Genomic DNA, 19,752 nt, shown 5'->3' with positions numbered 1-19,752 from the left:
CCTAGTGTCCATGCATGTTCTCACAGACTTATGACCACTGCAGATTAAAGAATTAAAGTCTCCAAGGTGCAGGTTGTCCAGTTTTAGTGGAGGCGATAAAGACGCAGGCTCCGGTGGGCCGGGCCGATGAGCGGGGCATGCAGGTAGATGCCTCCGAGCGCGCCAAATGGGCGCTGTCTCGGTGGAGCCTATCTCCCCCCACCCCCCCAAACGTCAGACGGGCAGTGCCTACGATGGGGAGGCGGGGGTTGTCTTGTGGGTGGATCGTGCATGAACCTCTGCACGTGAGGTTTGAGGACCGCGGTGAGTGGAGCCTGCTCTGGAGAGGGCGCCTTTGCCTGCGTGGGCGGGAACGAAGGGAGAGGAGTGGGGTCTGTAGGCCGGGTCTCAATGAGTCCCGCCCCCGAGGCATGCGGTGGGCGGAGTCCACCCTAGAGCCAGCGGAATCGCTCTGGTGGGCGGGGCCTAATGGCCAAAAGAAACCGCCGCTCGCGCGGTGCTGGGCCTCCCCATCTCTACAGAAATGTCGCCGCGATGCAGCTTACGGGACAGTGCTTTTCGTGCCTGAACGGCTGCTGAATAGTTACCATACGTTTCACATGTATACTTCCGCTTCTCACTGTCTTCTGCTCTCCGCCACGCCCAGACTCAGCGGCTGCGCCTTTATCACCTCGGCCGTATCTACATGCCCCCCTCTCTTCAGCAGCTTCCTTCCCGCTGGCCCCACCAAACCCTTCAGACCCGGGCAACTCAGCCGCACACGAGCCGACTGGCACCGAGGGGGTGGGGACCGACCGCGCAGTGGGCGGGGCGACGCTGCGGAGCGTTAGGGCACGTGAGGCCGTATTGGCCAATGGAGTGACGCCGTTGAGGGAGGCGGGGCGGGGAGAGGGCGGCGTGGGGCCGGAGCAGGGCGGGGCCTGACGCGGGGGCGGGGCCTGCCGGGAGAGGGGCGGAGAGACGCCGCCGCCGCTGCCGCCGCCGCCGCCGCCGCCGCGGCTGCCGCAGCCTCTGGGAGCCTGGAAAAGGGGAAGCGAGAGCGAACGAGCGACTCAGTCCCCGGGCGGCGGCTGCAGCGGCGGCGGCGGCGGCCGGGGCGGCGCGACGGCTGGGCCGGGGGCGCTTCTGCTGCTGCGGTGGCGGCGGGCGGCGGCAGGGGCGGCGGCGGCGGCGGCCCGCACCAGCCATGCCGAATAAAAACAAGAAGGAGAAAGTGAGTCGGGGCGGGGGTCTCCGAGACCGGGTCGGGGGGTCCCCGCGTTGGCGGGTGGGGGCGGGGCGGCAGGTTGTCCAGGCTCGCGGGCGGGCCCAGGGCGCTGACAGGATTGCATGGAGCTGGGGAGGCCGCCCAGGCTCTGAGGTGGCGCTGAGGTGCCGCGGTCGCTCTGGGTGGCGGCGGATGCTCCGTGCAGTGCTGTGCTTGGCGGGGGCTGGGGTGCTGGAGTCTTCCAGACTCGCCCCAGAAACCCTCGCTCGTGAGGTTTAAGGGTGGGAGGGAAGAAAGGGATGGGCCGAGATCCCTGCCTAAGATTGAGTTGATCTGTCCCTGCCTGGAGTTTTCATCCCCCCCCCCCCCAACCTGGACGAAGAACATGAAGAGAAACGGAATCTGAAGGCTTCTGGTACTGTGTCTGTATTCCATATGATGTAGTTTGCTGCTGGCATATTAAAGCCACCAGAAGCTCTCAGTGCTATGAATCAGTTTGGAAAGGGCACTTGAGCCAATGCTTAGCGGTCCACATATTGAGACCACTAATTGATTTTTTTTTGTGACGTTTCTCAGGAACCACCAAAACCGGTGAAAAGTGGAAAAGGTTCAAAAGAAGGACAAGACACAGCAGAGCCAGAGGTAACTGGTGTCACATACTCATTGCTTTTCCTGAGCAGCTTTTAATCTAGGGTCTAACACACAGGGTAATGAAAACCAAAGTCTCATAAAATGTGTGCCTGTCTGAGACTTTTTGAAGTGTTTTCATATGTTACTTATTTTTTCCCACTTTTATTAAAGTGCACGCCATAAAGCTGACATTTTAAAAATAAATTTTCTGCCTCTAACCTAGCAAGCCTTCCCATGTGAACTTGTCTTAAATTGAGCCCCTGCCTCAATTTCATATTCCTTTTAGCTTTAGGGTCAGCCCCTCCGGCCTTTCCTGGTTATCCGGTGCCTGTCTGGGTGACTCTTCCGTGGTCCTTGCTTTCCTTGATGCAGTCTTTCTAGTTGGTGTCCTGGGCAGGCTTCCCCTGCTGATATCTGTTCCCTTGAGGCCTTTTCAACCACATAATGCTGGCATTTATTTGGCATCTCTAATTTGGGTACTTTTTACAGTCTTCTGTTTCTTTTCTCTCCAGTCCCTATCCTCATTGGTGAGTTCTGACTTTCCTTGCTTCCTGGCTTTGGCTTATTTCCCCTATAGCTAGAATGCCCCCTTGGGTCATTTGGGAGAATCTGTGTTCCTTAGTAGAGTTATACCTTAGGGGCATTTGCAGAGTAGCCACTTTCTTTTGCCTTCTCTTATATCTCATTGTCTTGGAACTAGAGTGCCCCAGGCCAAGGATCCCAGAGCTCTGTTGGGTCAGTTTTTAAAAGCTGCTCATTAGTCTTCATTCTCCAGAACTGGATCTTCGAAATCTTACCACAGACATTTTTAATTTGTGAGCGTTAGGCCTCTCCTTCCTGCAAACCGCATTAGAATTTAGAGTTCAGCTCTGCCTGGGAAACGCAGTTAACTGCCGATATCTGCAGGGGTTATTTTCGTTCCAGGTTGTCTTCCCCTCTCATGTGGTGTGTTCTAAGCCTCCCTCCTCTGCAGCAGGTGGTTCATCCCAGCAAATCTGTTTCCCTCCCTAGAGCTGAAAGCAGAAATCCAAAAGGTTCCTGAAATACCAGTAGTTAGGAGTGTCTGTGCCAGTCTTTGCCTGCCCTTTCTGTACAGCAGACCGTGATGTTTTCCTATGGCAGCGTTTGTGTTTGACTGCCTTCCAGAGCCAGCGCTTCAGCAATTTTTACATGAACTGTAGCTGCTCTTCAGGGGTATACGCTGTGTGCTTTCTTTGTTGCTAAAACTTCTTACTGGTCCCCAAACCTTCCTTGCTCAAACATACCTGTATCCCGTTCCTCTTGGGGGTCGCAGAGAAATATCAGTATGTGTGTTTCATTTCTCTGAAATGAACCTTGCTGTAAGGATATGGCGGATAATGTTGAATTTTGACCTGAAAAACCCATCCCAGTTCAGAAATGCTCATGCCAGTGCTGTGTAAGAAAGTATCTGTGAAGTGCGTTGGGGAGTTTACTGGCAGCTGTGTAGGGCTCTTGAGTGTGGCCTGCCATGTCCAGTGTGATGCCCCAGTTGTCTTTTTGTATCTTTTCTAGTGCAGCTGTCTAAGAACTGGAGCCACAGAGCTTGAAATGACCACTGAAAAGCACTGAAATGTTGGGCACTCCACTCCTTCCTCGGAAGGAGACCCGAGGCAACGTGGCATACTAAACATGATACTTGGCAGACCCCTGCATACATTATTTTGCAGGAATACAAATCAAGGTGCTTTAGTTCCTGTGAACTCTGGGTTGATTTCTACTCTCTGATTTTCCTCCCCTCAGCCTTCAGCCCTATTCTTTTCTAGTCCCACCCACTTACGGAATATGATTGACTCAGAGAGTGAATTAAGTCATTACTGCACACACTTTTCTTCTCCTATTGCTCTGAATTGGACTATTTTAACCTGAACAGTTAAAATAGGTTTGGTATTCCCGTGCTGCTCGTTGAGCCCTTCTAACTTCATAACCCCTCCACAAGCAGCAATTGCTCACATTGCCCCACAAAGGTGGCTCTGAGCCTGGACAGTTGAAACACTCAGGCCTCACAGCCTGGAGAAGCGAACAGGGCAGGTGCCTAGCCATGGATGAGCTGCCAGAGACTTAGGGGATAATCCCAGCAGAGATTCAAGAAGTTAGCCATGTCAAGTATGTGGAGAGTCCTTACAGACACTTGGCTGGCGGTCCCCCAGTCACACAGGACACAAGGAATCAAGCAGTTTATACCAGGATACTTTGGGCTAGAACGTAGGCTTTCTCATGAGGAAGGAAAGTCCTAGAGTGAGAGACAGAATGAGACACATTGCAGAGCTGGAAGTTAGAGAACAAAAATGCTGGTTCTTGGTCGCCACGATTGATGCCCTCACTCCCCCTGTGCAACGTGTTGCCTCATCTCTAAGACAACTTAGTGAGCTAAAGATTTTTGGGATCCATTTTTCACTATGTGGGACAGATTAGGTCCTACTTTTCCTAAGAAATTTTGCCCTGTAAGATGTATAGCAGGATAAATCTGTTAGTATAGTGACATACTGTTTAAGGTGGTCTGGTCTATGGTTTATATAATATACATATGATAGGTATATAAACACTGTTAAAGGTGGTATAGTTTTATATATACATATGATAGGTATATAAACACTGTTAAAGGTGATATAGTTTTATATATGTATATTATATGTATAAATACTGGTAAAGGTTAGTATAGTGACAAATCCCGTTAGTGCTGGACAGTTCTTGCCTTGTTCTGGAAATCTCGTCATTGCCGTGTTAGTACATTTCTCTTTCCTTTTTTTCTCTGTCAGATAGGATGTTAAAGTTGGACTTGTTGCTTATTCCCATGTGTCCTGAAAGTAAACATTTCTGTCCAGTGCTAGATACAGGTTTATTTTGTATGGTATCTTTAACTGACCAGGCCACAGCTGATCCATGGGCCTCTTGAAGTTGGAAAATGTTGTGGAGATGGACAGAGAGAACTAATTAGCATTCAGATATAGAGGACCATGACTAGGCACATTTTTATGAACACTTAAAATCTTAAAGAGATTATACTGGGATCTGGACATTGATTTTGCAGGGTCAGGCCATTGGATAGTGTTGCTGTGTTGTCTTGTGTTTTTTAAGATCTGTGTACTTTGTCCAAAATTGACGTTTTAAAATGTGTTGAAGATTTTTACAAATGATTTGTTCCAGCACATTAAAAGCGGTGTGAGTCTGGTTCTCTGTGTGTACTTCCTATGCCCGACTCAGCTTAGTTTTGTGGGAAAGTCTCTCCAGCAACTCTTATGTAACAGCCAGTGCTCGGAAAGAAGCCTGAGCAATCTTCCCTCAGACTTGATAGCTCATTTTGACACCGTTTCCCTTTCTGACTATTCTGTCCCTTTGCATCCCGGAGCAAGGGAGAATGAGCCTTGTTAGGGATCACATTGTACTGGCTGGTATATAATGTTTTTCTTTTTCTTTTTTTTTTTTTTTTTTTGGTTTTTCGAGACAGGGTTTCTCTGTGGCTTTGGAGCCTGTCCTGGAACTAGCTCTGTAGACCAGGCTGGTCTCGAACTCACAGAGATCCGCCTTATATAATGTTTTTCTATACATTAAAACTAAAATTTACAGCCGGGCGGTGGTGGCGCACGCCTTTAATCCCAGCACTAGGGAGGCAGAGGCAGGCGGATCTCTGTGAGTTCGAGACCAGCCTGGTCTACAAGAGCTAGTTCCAGGACAGGCTCCAAAACCACAGAGAAACCCTGTCTCAAAAAAACCAAAAAAAAAAAAAACAAAAACTAAAATTTACAAACATTATTAATCTAGTAACAGAACAATAATTATGTGTAAACATGAAAGTAAACATAAAAGATACTTAGAAAAGTATCTTTTAAAATTAACCAGGGGCTTTCTGCTCATGTCTCTGGATCGGACATCTTTTTTGAATAAATTGGAAGAGACTATGGAAGTAGTTTGGAAAGAGCCACATGGTGACTTATCTGACACCCTCTGTGGAAGGGCCAAAGCCTTCTTCCATAGGTTGGCTTCAGCCTTACCTTAATTGGCCCTTCTCAGGCCTAAGTCCCTTCCTTGCCCAGTGCTTAGGTGCCACCTCAAATAGGAACGCTTGGGACCTGTTAGCAGTTGGCTGTTCCAGGTTGCCTGCCTTTGGGGCCTCAGAAATTGCTTCTTCCTGAAGGCACCCTTTCCTCTAGTTCCTACTCCATCCACATGTAAGCTGAGAGGTGGGACCACTGAAGCCCCATGGACCACCAGTGCATAGTCTACATGGGCCGTATCAAGCCAGGTGCTTTGTTAGAGGCTGTTGTCAGGCTGTGTGTATTCATCCTGACCTCACCTACTAAATGCCAGTGACAAAGACTGCTAATATCTCCAGAGGACGGACTGGCCCCTGCTGAGCCACAACATGGAAAAGAGATCTACAGTGTGTGCATACTTGCCTCTAGAGTGTGTCTGGTGCTCTCTCCCAGTTTTGCTTCCATGTAGAACAGCAGTGCTCAGACAAAAGGGAAGGAAGGGCCCTTTATACTCCTCAAAGGCACTAGGAACCCAAACAGCTTTTATGTAGGTGGGTTACAGCTAGCTACCCATATTTTTCATATTAGAAATTAAAACTGAAAAAATTTAAGTATTCATCAATTCAGCTAATAATAGCAATAATACTCATTACATGCTAACAAAAATAGCATTTGTGTGAAAATAACTTTTTAAAACAATTCACTGAGAAGAAGGGCACTGCTCTAGGTTTTTGCAAATCTCTTTAGCTGCCTGGCTCTACATTCAGTTAGCACATGCACAGCTCACAAAAATCTTCACAACATGAGACTTCAAAGGAGTCATTAAGCCATGTCTAAGTTACTATGAAGACAGTTTGGCTTCCTGGATCCCTTGAAGCATCTGAAGGGACCCTCGGTGGCAGCTGCAGACATGCTTTAAGGACAGCTGTTTCCGAATACCTTCCGAGGACTGGCAGAATGGCTCAGTGTGTTAAGGCACCTACTGCCCAACCTAACAACCAGAGTGCAGCCGCTGGGACCCATGGTAGAAGAGAACTAACTCAGGCAAGTTGTCCTCTAACCTCTGGCACACATGCACACAAGATAAAAGAACTCAACAAAGAATCCCTTTCTGTCTTACCGTCTTCCACAAAGTTGACAGAAGCCTTCATTTTTTTTTTTTAGCAACAGCTCAAATTCATCCATTCTGAAATTTAAGAGGTTTGATTTTTTTTAAATTTGTTTTTATGTATGTCCGTGAGTGTTTTGCCTACATTTGTGTGTGTGCACTGTGTGTGCCTAGTGCCCATAGGGGACAAAATAATTCTAGGAGTTTGTAAGCTGCCATGTGGGTGCTTGGAGGGAACCCAGGTCTCCAAGGATGACAAGTGCTCTTAACTCAGTCATCTCTTCAGTTCAGGGGAAGGTTTTCTTTTCTTGGGCCGTATTTCTTTTGTCTTTTAAACCTGGTTTGCTGTCACTTTTGTAATGGCCTTAAGCTGCCATGCCTTCCTGTGACCCGCATCCCTGACTAGCTGAGGCCCTTGAGGACAGCTATTCAACACAACCTGTGATTCGTCTTTGTGCTCTCCATGTATCAGTTAGGACCAGCAGTCGAGAAATATTTGGTTGGTTTTTTTTGTTTTGTTGTTTTTTTTGTTTTTTGAGACGGGGTTTCTCTGTGGTTTTGGAGCCTGTCCTGGAACTAGCTCTTGTAGATCAGTCTGGTCTCGAACTCACAGAGATCCGCCTGCCTCTGCCTCCCAAGTGCTGGGATTAAAGGTGTGTGCCACCACCACCTGGCTGAAATATTTGGTTGTTGGATTTAAAAAGTACTTAGAAGGTTGGGAATTTCGACCAGTCGTGGAGCCCTTACCTAGAAAGGGAAAGGCCCTATGGTCAGTCCTCAGTACTTAGATAAATAGTGCCAGGAAAAGGAGAGCTTCGAGTCGCTTAGACTGTTTGCAAGTTATATAAATGACTTTTAATTATTATTTACTTTATTTTTGATACCCAAAGGAATTTCAATGCAGAATTTCCATTCAATATTATTTATTTTAAGTAAATAACATTGTACTAGTTTAGATGATTGACACTTAGAACTTTTTATTTATCTTTATATCTGAGACAATGTCTTACTATGTAGCCCAGTCTAGCCTCTTACCTCAGTCACTCTGATGTTGAAATTATAGGCATGTGCCACCACACCTGGAACTTTTCTGATGTTTTGTGTAAGTTTTAAGCAATAGAAAATTGATTTAAAAAAAGAATAATTGTAGACCTTACTAAAAAAGGTCAGTGATAAATATATCTTATCTGCCTATATAGTCTGTTTTAATTTCGAATTTCTACTGAAATGTGTTTCTAGTTCCTAATTAACATTTATTTGAGGACTTTTTCTTTGTTTTTTGTTTTGTTTTTTGTTTGTTTGTTTGTTTTCCAAGACAGGGTTTCTCTCTAGCTTTGGAACCTGTCCTGGAACTAGCTCTTTTAGACCAGGCTGGTCTCAAACTCACAGAGATCTGTCTGTCTCTGCCTCTCGAGTGCTGGGATTAAAGGCGTGTGCCACCACCACCTGGTGAGGACTTTTTCTTAGTAGAATATATTTTTACTGTAAAATAGTACACTTCATGGATGGGTGGATGAATGATGATTTCTGGCCTGGGTATCTTTGGTCCTGTATGAATGAGCATGGTGTTGAGGATTGGGGAGGATGAAAAGACTAATGTAGTCCTGACCTGTTAAGAACCACGCATTAGCTCTGCACTATGAAGCGTGACCCTGTTGCTTCTGGACAGTCTGTGATTGGGAGTTTCTAGCCAGTTCCACTTTGATGGTGTTGAATGGAGGGGCTTAGCTGGGACCCATCTCCTAGGAAGAGCCAGCTGCAGCCTTGGATAAGGTCCCTGGGACAGAGCTAGGGTTAGAGGTGGGAGAAATTACCTAACGTGGAGGCACAGGCAGCTGCACGGGGAGTGCATGCATTCTGCCGGGACACAGCAGCTGTTTTCCTGACTTTGTAGAGGAGCTAGCTGTTCACCGACTAACTGCCCAGCCACTGACATGGGTCACGGGATGTCTTCTTGAGGCACAAGACAACTCTGAACATTTCAGTGAAGGGAAGAGTGTCTATCCGAGAGTGTCTCCACAACGGAGAGACCCACCTGAGGACAGAGTGGGCACCACTGTCTCAGCCCTTCCTTAGCCTCCCTGAGAAGGGCCACATCTCAGTCCACAGCGTCCTTTTTCTCCACCTGGGGGAGTCAGAGAAGAGTCCTAGAATCTTAAGGAAGAGAATAAATGCCTTACCTTAGCTCGAGGATACACTAGTCTTTCCTTTATCTTTTTGTATTTTTGTTAAGAAGAGTTACAACCACAGATTAGCACACACCCTGTACACCTACAGGCTTTAGTGCTGACAAATGCTAATTTTGATCCAGGGAGGAGCTCGGAAGTTGGCCACATCAAATGATTTCATTTCAACCTGAAGTGGTGAAAGTTAAACTTAAAATCAAGTTCTTTGGTGCGTTAGCCACACTTCAGGTGCACAGTAGCCACAAGTAGCTAGTAGTTAGCAGATGCAGACTATGTTTGGTATCTGAGAGAGTCCTGTGGGGCAGAGTTGACTTGTAGCCAGACAATATTTTACACAACTACTTCTAACATGAGTAAATGTAATTAAATTTAGCCTCATTATTTCTCTTTAATAATACAATTTATCAAGTTTCATATTAAAAATTTAAAAGAAGAAAAGATAAATTGGCAAGAGAAGAAGATAGGTTTAAAAAAAGAAAAAGAAAAGAAGGAAACACAAAAAATGGTGTCGTAGTGAGATGGGAAGGAGTGTGTTGGGTCCATGACCCCAGATCTACACATGAGGAAGACTCCATTTCCCTAGTCGAGGAACCTTGAAAGACCCAAGAGGAGTTACACAGTGTCACAGTTATTCTTGCAGATAGTTTCTTATAGGTCTGTATTTTTTTTTAGTCAAAAAGTTCATGGTTGAAAATGAAATAATACAAGAGCTGGGGCTGTTCACTGTAGAGTGCCTGTATACCTACTGTGCGCTAGACCCTGGGTTTGATTCTCAGCCCTGGAAAAAAATCTTTTTTGTTGAAATAGCACAGAAGTATATCCTCCTCACTACACACTGAGCTTGCTTTAGGTGGTCAGGGACAGTCTTAGCAAGAAGTTGACATTCAAGGTGGGAGCTTCATTCCAGGGTGATAGGCATTTGAAGCAAGAAAGTGAGAGTGGGTAACTGCAGGGTTTGCAGAACTGGACCTGGCTGCTGAGCTGCTGTGCACCAGGGAAGACGTGACATGAAAGTGCTCTCTGCATACATACACAGGGATGTAACACCAGCATAGCTGGCTGGGGCTCTGGTCTTGGCGGCTTATCGCTGACCACTTATTTTCAAGACCTCAGTGGAGCTGACTTGAGACTTTACTGGGTGGGACCAGGCCCTTCACCAACAGCCTCAGTTTCCTAGACAGTTAGGTTTCTCTGGAGAATGTGTTTTTCTTTCATGGACACCCAGTTCTTTCATGTTCTGCATAGATGATACAGTAGAAGGTGGCTATGTACAACATGGGGTGAAAAAGTCATCTCCCTCCCGCCTTCCAGCGTAACAGGTTCCACATCCTCTCCTCTGGGGATCCATGGAGCCAGACCACGTCCCCTCTCCTCAGCTTCCTGGTTGAAGATGAATCTATGGAGAGAACTCTTCTACAGGGGCACCTATGACACACTCGTCAGTATCCTTGCTCCTAGATGTCACAGCTCTGTGATTCCTTCCTTACCACTGGGAACAGGGCTGGCAGATTTGCTAAGCTCAACGATGGCCAGCACTGATCAGAACACCCTCCTTCCTCTCTGTTTCCACCTCTCAGCAGGAACTATTGGCCTAGAAAAAGAAAACTTTCTGTGAAGGTCCAGATATAACTGTCCTCGGCCTGAAATATTTGCACGGTTTGTCACAGCCGCTTACTGTGCTATTGTAGGAGTGAGCGAATGGCCACACCTTCCAACAAAACTGTCTCAAAGCAGGTGAGATAGGGCAGGGTAGCCTAGGGGCATGGCTTTCTGCCTCTCAGGGGTGAGGGGCGAATCCAATCAGCTGGCAACACTTAGAGAAAGTGAGAGGGGTCGGTTATGCTGCCATCCTTGGACCCTCATCTGCAACCAGCTCTGATTAGCTCAGTGCAGACAGCATCCTTGTGTTTGACGCCATTCTGCATCATGAACTTCTTGAGGTTCCAATGACTTGGCCCTGCTCAGTGGCACAATAAACATCTTACATGTAGTTATGAAGTTTTAGAACTGCACAGTTTGAATGAAGGAAAAACAACCTCTTGTATGGTAAGACGGTTAGGAGTGAGGCTTTGTCTCAAACCCGTTGTTTATTTTTTTGGTTGAATGAGTAGTTTTGAAGTGCAGAGACTAACAAGCACCCATGTTCTCTGTTGCCCTGATTTATTTCACTCCACATTTAGGAGGTTGCTTGTGGGAATGAAAGTGACAGTTAGACTTTACAAGTGTCTTTTTAGAAATTGTTCCCTTTCTTGATACCTATATTGTTTCTCTATGGTAGCCTGTGCCACCATTCCCAATGGCTGCTGGGAAGACACAGGGCAGTAGCCCTTTGCTTCTCTCTCCACTGTGGTCATAGCAAGTCAGCAGAGGGCCTGCCTGTGTTCCTTATTGTCCCAAGTCCCCATGGGGACTGACAGTCCTGTTTTCCCTCCACTCAAGAACTTCCCCTTGATGGCTCCAGAATCCTAGCTCTTGGGCCCTGGAAGTCAGGAAGCCAACTGCTCTGTTCCTCAAGATACCTTAGGTCATCCTGCAGCCATCCAGGGTTTCCCACAGATGCAGCTCACAGACAGATACAGTTCACAGACGGATGCAGTTCACAGAGATGCAGTTCACAGACGGATGCAGTTCACAGAGATGCAGTTCACAGAGATGCAGTTCACAGACGGATGCATTCACAGACGGATGCAGTTCACAGACAGATGCAGTTCACAGAGATGCAGTTCACAGACGGATGCAGTTCACAGACAGATGCAGTTCACAGAGATGCAGTTCACAGAGATGCAGTTCACAGACGGATGCAGTTCACAGACGGATGCAGTTCACAGACAGATGCAGTTCACAGAGATGCAGTTCACAGAGATGCAGTTCACAGATGGATGCAGTTCACAGACAGATACAGTTCACAGAGATGCAGTTCACAGATGGATGCAGTTCACAGACGGATGCAGTTCACAGACGGATGCAGTTCACAGACGGATGCAGTTCACAGACGGATGCAGTTCACAGACGGATGCAGTTCACAGACGGATGCAGTTCACAGACGGATGCAGTTCACAGACGGATGCAGTTCACAGACGGATGCAGTTCACAGACGGATGCAGTTCACAGACGGATGCAGTTCACAGACGGATGCAGTTCATAGACGGATGCAGTTCACAGAGATGCAGTTCACAGAGATTCAGTTCACAGACGGATGCAGTTCACAGAGATGCAGTTCACAGAGATGCAGTTCACAGACGGATGCAGTTCACAGACGGATGCAGTTCACAGACGGATGCAGTTCACAGACGGATGCAGTTCACAGACGGATGCAGTTCACAGACGGATGCAATTCATAGACGGATGCAGTTCATAGACGGATGCAGTTCACAGAGATTCAGTTCACAGACGGATGCAGTTCACAGAGATGCAGTTCACAGAGATGCAGTTCACAGACGGATGCAGTTCACAGACGGATGCAGTTCACAGAGATGCAGTTCACAGACGGATGCATTCACAGACGGATGCAGTTCACAGACGGATGCAGTTCACAGATGGATGCAGTTCACAGAGATGCAGTTCACAGACGGATGCAGTTCACAGAGATGCAGTTCACAGACAGGTGGTGGCCATAGTTTGCACTAAGAACTCCAATGGGAAAGATCAGTTATCTCGATTCGGATTTGATAAGCAGCACTGTGTTTGGGACTAGTATGTCAAACGCAAGGAGGCCAAGGGAAATTTTGGGGCCTCTCACACAGCTGACAAGTAGATCAAAGCAAGCCTGCTATGGTCTCCAATCCAGGACAGTGGCCAGAGGGAAGAACCAAATCTCCAAGAACTTCCCCCAGCCAGGCAGCAAACAGCACACACTCCTCCACAGAGGTCAGTTTTAAGACTGGCCTCTTTATTTCATGAGTGAGCTCCTGGCCTGTAGAAGCCCCTTCTGCTCCTCACTTACCATCTAGCCCACGTCAGTGACAGCCACACGGGTACTCACTAAGCCACAGCTGCTCGTAGCAGCAAGCCCAGAAGGGTAAAGGATGCCAGAGGTCAGAGCAGCAGCAACACTACCTCCTTCCAGAGCATTTCCTCAGCTTGAGCTCCAGGAAGCCCACAGATACTAAGCAGCCTCTCCCCAAAACCTGGCAGGCACTAGTCTGCTCTCAGTAGATTTGTCTTCATATCTGTGCTGTTTCTCTTCTGCCTGGATCACACTATCCTAAGGCTGTAACACGCCTTATTGCATCAGCGGAGGATGCCCAGCTTGTCAACCATGTGTCAGCATGCTTTTCTGTGTGCCTGTTTGAGTCCTGATGGGTGGGTGTCTTCCAGGGAGTAGGATTGCTAGGCCGTCTGGTAATTGTGCGTTTAACTTACTGAGGAACCCCAACTTTCCCCCTACATCCTTGCCAGCTATTGCTGTTTTTCATTTGTTCCAGATTCCTGCCTGTGCTGACACCGGTAGCCGGTGAGCACCTCTCCCTGTACCCTTTGTTGGCCATTCGCATGTGTTCTTTGAAGAAATGTTTAAGTCCTTTGCTTCTTTAAAAAAAAAAATGCTTAGTTTTAATTTTTATTTAATGTGTGTGTGTGCCACATATGGGTACCCGTAGAGGCAAGAGGAGGGTACCAGATCCCCTAGAACTTGTTACAGCTGATGGTTAGCCACCCATTGTGGGTGCTGGGAACTGAATAGGGGTCCTTTGGAAGAGTATCAAATGCTTTTAACTGCTGAGCCATTTCTTCAACCCTAAATATTTCCCTTTTTTGTTATTTTTCCCCTTATAAAATTAATTTTTTACATACAAATCCCAGTTTCCCCTTCCTCCTCTCCTCCCCACCTCCCATCCACTCGTCAGAGACATTAAGACCTCTCCTGGGAAGTCAATGAAGACTGTCCTATCCCCCAGTTGAGGCAGGATCAGGTTCTTGCATCATCCCTCCTCCCCCGTGCCTAGGCTGAGCAAGGTATCCTTACATAGAGAATGGGCTCTACCAAGGCAATTCATGCGTTAGAGTTAGATCCTTGTCTTGCTGCCAGGATACCTTATACTGCCCAAGCCATACCAATGTCACCTGTATTCAGAGGACCTAGTTCGGTCCTATGCAGGTTCCCAGATGTCAGTCAGGAGTCAGTGATCTCCCACTAGCTTGGATCAGCTGATTCTGCGGTTTCCCCATCATGCTCTTGACCCTTTGTTCATATTATCACTCGCCCCTCTCTTCACCGGGAGCTCGGCCCAGTGGTTAATTGTGGATCTCTATATCTGCTTCCTTCTATTTCTGGAGGAGGGTTCCAGCTTCTCTGGCATTGTGGACTGTAGGCTGGCTATCTTTTGCTTTATGTCTGATATCCACTTGTAAGTGAGTACATGCTGTATTTGTCTTTCTGAGTCTGGGTTACTTCATTAGGATTTTTTTTTCTAGTCCCATACATTTGCCTGCAAGTTTCATGATGTCCTTGTTTTTTACTGTTGAATAGTACTCCATTGTGTAAATGTGCCACATTTTCTTTATTCTTTCTTTGGTTGAAGGGCATCTAAGTTATTTCCAGGTTCTGGCTATTAGGAATAATTCTGCTATGAATATAGTTGAATAAATGTCCTTGTGGTGTGATTGTGCCTCTTTGGGTATATGCCCAAAAGTTACCACTTGACATAGATTGAGTCCTAATTTTCTGAGAAATTGCAATACTTATTGCCATAGCAGCTGTACAAGTTTGCACTCCTACCAACAATGGAGGAGTGTACCTCTTACTCCACATCCTTTCCAGCATAGGCTGTCAACAGTGTATTTGATCTTAGCTGTTCTGATTGGTGTAAGATGGTATCTCAGAGTTGTTTTGATTTGCATTTCCCTGATGACTAAAAATGTTGAGCATTTCCTTAAGTGTCTTTTGGCCATTTTAGATTCTTCTGTTGACAATTTTCTGTTTAACTCTCTGTACCCCATTTTTTAACTGGATTATTTGGTAGTTTGTTGTCTAGTTTCTTGAGTTCTTTGTCTAGTTTGGAGATCAGCCCTTTGCCAGATATGGGGTTGGTGAAAATCTTTTCCCATTCTGTAGGCTGCTGTTTTGTCTTGTTGGCCATGTCCTTTGCTTTACAGAAGATTTTCAGTTTCAGGAGGTCCCATTTATTATGATGTTCTCAGTGTCTGTGCTACTGGTGTTATATTTAGGAAGAGGTCTCCTGTGTCAGAGTGTTCAAGGCTACTTCCTGCCTTCTTTTCTATGAGGTTCAATGTGACTGGATTTATGTTGAGTTCTTTGGTCCATTTGGACTTGAGTTTTGAGCATGGTAATAGATATGGGTATATTAGCATTTGTCTACATGTTGACATCCAGTTATACCAGCACCATTTGTTGAAGATGCTTTCTTTTTTCTATTTTCTATTTTTAGCTTCTTTGTCAAAAATCAGGTGTTCATAGATGTGTGGGTTAATATCAGGGTCTTTAATTCAATTCCATTGGTCCATCTATCTGTTAAGTTTCTATCTGGAAGATCTCTCCAGTAGTGAAAGTGGGGTGTCAAATTCTCCCACTATTAAGTGTGTGGAACTGAATGTGTGATTTAAGCTTTAGTAATGTTTCTTTTACAAATATTGCATTTGGGACCTATATGTTCAGATTGGGATTTCCTCTTGATAGAATTTTCCTGTGACAAATATAAAATGTCCTTTTTATCTTTTGGTTGATTTTAGTTTGAAGTCTATTTTGTCAGATATAAGGATAACTACACCATCTTGTTTCTTAGGTCCATTTGATTGGAATTTATTTTAACTAACCCTTTACTCTGAGGTAATGTCTGTCCTTTTGAGGTTGGTTGTGTTTCTTGTATACAGCAGAAGGATGGATTTTGTTTTCATATCCAGTCTGTTAGCCTGTGTCTTTTTATAGGCAATTTGAGTCCATTTATATTAAGGGATATTAATGACCAGTGATTGCTAGTTTTTGTTGGTGGTGTTGGTATTATGTGTGTTTTTACTTTCTTTGGAATTTGCTGCTGTAAGATCATATGTTGCCTGTGTTCCTGTGGATGTAGCTGATTTCCTTGTGTTCAAGTTTTCCTTCTAGTGCTTTCTGTAGAGCTGGATTTGTGCTTAGGTATTTTCAAATCTGGTTTCATCATGGAATATCTCATTTTTTCCGTCTGTGGTGACTGAAAGTTTTGCTGGGTATAGAAGTCTGGGCTGGCATTCATGGTCTTTTAATGTCTGCATAACACTTGACCAGGACCTTCTGGCTTTCATTGTTTCCATTGAGAAGTCAGGTATAATTCTGATAGGTCTACCTGTATATGATACTTGGTCTTTTCCCTTTGCTGGTCTTAATATTCTTTCTTTATTCTATATGTATAGTGTTTTGATTATTATATGGCATGGGGACTTTTTTTTTGGTCCAGTCTATTTGGTGTTTGGTATGCTTCTTGTATTTTCATAGATGTGTCCTTTAGGTTGGAAAAGGTTTCTTCTCTGATTTTGTTGAATATATTTTCAGTGCCTTTGAGCTGGATTTCTTCTTCTACTACCCCTATTATTCTTAGGTTTGGTCTTTTCATGGTGTCCCAGATTTCCTGGATGTTTTGTGTTAATCTTTTGTTAGATTTAACATTTTCTTTGACCAGTGAATCTATTTTCTCTGTCGCATCTTAACACCTGAGAGTCTGTTCCATCTCTTGTATTTTGCTGTTTATGCTTGCATTTGTGGTTCCTGATTATTTACCCAAATTTTCCACTTTGAGAATTTCCTCAGTTTGTGTTTTCCTTATTATCTCTATTTTAGTTTTCAAGTCTTGAATGATTTCTTTCACCTGTTTGCTTTTTTGTTTTGTTTTCTTTAAGGGATTTGTTGATTTCTTTCAACTTCTTGTTTGTCTTTTCCTCTTCCTTAAGGGAATTTTTCAGTTCTTCTTTGAGGGCCTCAATCATTTTCATAAAGTTATTTTTAAGGTCATTTTTTTTTGTCATCTCTGTTGGGGTGTTCAGGTGTTGCTGTTGTAAAGCCAGTAGTTTCTGGTGGTGCTGTGTTGCTCTTTATGTTGTTGACCATGTTCTTACCTTGTTGTCTACCCCTCTCTTCCTCCAATCGGTGTTGTTGGGGGCTGTGTCTCCCTTAAAAGCTCCTTCAGGTGCAGGCAGAGCAGAGCCTCCGGTGGGCACACCTAGGCTGGTTGGTGGCTTGGGCCTCTAGCGCTCCCAGGCGGGTGGTGGCTGTAGCCTCTCCTTTGCTTTTTTAAGTCTGTTGTTTTCCTCTTGTTGAGTTATTGGGAAGTTTTTGTGTTCTGGCTACTAGACTGTTATCATATATGCAACTCACAAATCTTTTGTCTTTATTAGTTGCCTTTTACTTTTTTGATAGTGCCTTTGGCATTATCAAGATATATTTTTAATGAAATCCAATTTATCTTTTTGTTTTGTTTTGTTTCATTGTAGTTAGCAACTTGCTGTCAAATCCAGGACCTTGAGGGCATGTCTCTGTGTGTCTGTGCAAGTTTATTCTGTTACCGCTTGTATTTTGGGTCTTCGATTTAATTTGAATTAGATTTTATATATGCTATGGGCTGGAGACTCATCTTTCCTCTTTCCCATGTGTCTGTCTAGCTGCCCTAGCTCTGTCCATTGTCTGCCTATATTTTTTTTTGTCCACAGGGTAGTCTTGACTGTTAGTTCTGTCTAATCTACCAGTATGTCAGTCAGATTACACTATTTTAACAAAAATTATATATTTTTTAATTTATTTATTTATTAAGGATTTCTGCCTCCTCCCCGCAACCGCCTCCCATTTCCCTCCCCCTCCCCTGATCAAGTTCCCCTCCCTCATCTGCTCGAAGAGCAATCAAGGTTCCCTGACCTGTGGGAAGCCCAAGGACCGCCCACCTCTATCCAGGTCTCGTAAGGTGAGCATCCAAACTGCCTAGGCTCCCCCAAAGCCAGTACGTGCAGTAGGATCAAAAACCCATTGCCATTGATCTTGAGTTCTCAGCAGTCCTCATTGTCCGCTATGTTCAGCTAGTCCGGATTTATCCCATGCTTTTTCAGACCCAGGCCAGCTGGCCTTGGTGAGTTCCCGATAGAATATCCCCATTGTCTCAGTGTGTGGGTGTACCCCTCGCGGTCCTGAGTTCCTTGCTCGTGCTCCCTCTCCTTCTGCTCCTGATTTGGACCTTGAGATTTCTGTCCGGTGCTCCAATGTGGGTCTCTGTCTCTGTCTCCTTTCATCGCCTGATGAAGGTTAATATTCATAAGGATGCCTATGTGTTTGTCTTTGGATTCACCTTCTTATTTAGCTTCTCTAGGAACATGAATTATAAGCTCAATGTCCTTTATTTATGGCTAGAAACCAAATATGAGTGAGTACATCCCATGTTCCTCTTTTTGGGTCTGGCTTACCTCACTCAGGATAGTGTTTTCTATTTCCATCCATTTGTATGCAAAATTCAAGAAGTCCTTGTTTTTTACTGCTGAGTAATACTCTAATATGTATATATTCCATACTTTCTTCATCCATTCTTCCATTGAAGGGCATCTAGGTTGTTTCCAGGTTCTGGCTATTACCCACAATGCTGCTATGAACATAGTTGAGCATATACTTTTGTTGTATAATAGGGCATCTCTTGGGTATATTCCCAAGAGTAGTATTGCTGGATCCAGGGGTAGGTTGATCCTGAATTTCCTGAGAAACCGAAACACTGCTTTCCAGAGTGGTTGCACAAGTTTGCATTCCCACCAGCAATGGGTGAGTATACCCCTTTCTCCACAACCTCTCCAGCAAAGGCTATCATTGGTGTTTTTTATTTTAGCCATTCTGACAGGTGTAAGATGGTATCTTAAAGTTGTCTTGATTTGCATTTCCCTGATCGCTAAGAAAGTTGAGTATGACCTTAAGTGTCTTTTGGCCATTTAAAGTTCTTCTGTTGAGAATTCTCTGTTCGGCTCAGTGCCCCATTTTATAATTGGGTTGATTAGGCCTTTTACGGTCTAGTTTCTTGATTTCTTTATATATTTTGGAGATCAGACCTTGTCAGTTGCGGGGTTGGTGAAAATCTTTTCCCAGTAAGTGGGTTGCCTTTTTGTCTTAGTGACAGTGTCCTTTGCTTTACAGAAGCTTCTCAGTCTCAGGAGGTACCATTTATTCAACGATGCCCTTAGTGTCTATGCTGCTGGGGTTATACGTAGGAAGTGGTCTCCTGTGCCCATGTGTTGTAGAGTACTTCCCACTTTCTCTTCTATCAGGTTCAGTGTGTTCGGACTGATATTGAGGTCTTTAATCCATTTGGACTTGAGTTTTGTGCATGGTGATAGATATGGATCTATTTTCATTCTTCTACAGATTGACATCCAGTTTTGCCAGCACAATTTGTTGAAGATGCTCTCTTTTTTCCAGTGTATACTTTTAGCTCCTTTATCGAAAATCAGGTGTTCATAGGTTTGTGGGTTAAAGTCAGGGTCTTCTATTCGATTCCATTGGTCGACTTCTCTGTTTTTATACCAATACCAAGCTGTTTTCAATACTGTAGCTCTGTAATAGAGTTTGAAGTCAGGGATGGTAATGCCTCCAGACAATCCTTTATCGTATAAGATTGTTTTGGCTATCCTGGGTCAAAAATTATATTTTAAAAGATGTTAACAGACATGCAAAAATAG

General features: G+C 45.1%; 1 protein-coding gene across 6 annotated transcripts in view; it reads left to right on the top strand.

The window, feature by feature from the left end:
- The first annotated feature begins 960 nt into the window (after positions 1-960).
- Positions 961-19,752, top strand: part of Ppp2r5c (protein phosphatase 2 regulatory subunit B'gamma) — a 130,243-nt gene continuing 111,451 nt past the window's right edge. For 3 of the 6 annotated variants that reach the window (XM_075948603.1, XM_075948602.1, XM_075948604.1), the window contains exons 1-2: positions 961-1,213; positions 1,784-1,849. In XM_075948603.1, coding sequence (XP_075804718.1) covers positions 1,187-1,213; positions 1,784-1,849 — 93 coding nt within the window. In that variant the 5' untranslated portion in view covers positions 961-1,186. Of the gene's footprint in view, positions 1,214-1,783; positions 1,850-19,752 lie in introns of those variants that run through there. The other 3 variants (XM_075948605.1, XM_075948606.1, XM_075948611.1) reach the window with 2 other exon arrangements.

Source organism: Microtus pennsylvanicus, chromosome 14 (genome assembly GCF_037038515.1).
Source record: "Microtus pennsylvanicus isolate mMicPen1 chromosome 14, mMicPen1.hap1, whole genome shotgun sequence".
In the NCBI taxonomy this organism is placed as follows: Eukaryota; Metazoa; Chordata; class Mammalia; order Rodentia; family Cricetidae; genus Microtus; species Microtus pennsylvanicus.
Note: the sequence above shows the minus strand (reverse complement) of the source record. Positions and strands in the feature narration are given on the sequence as shown.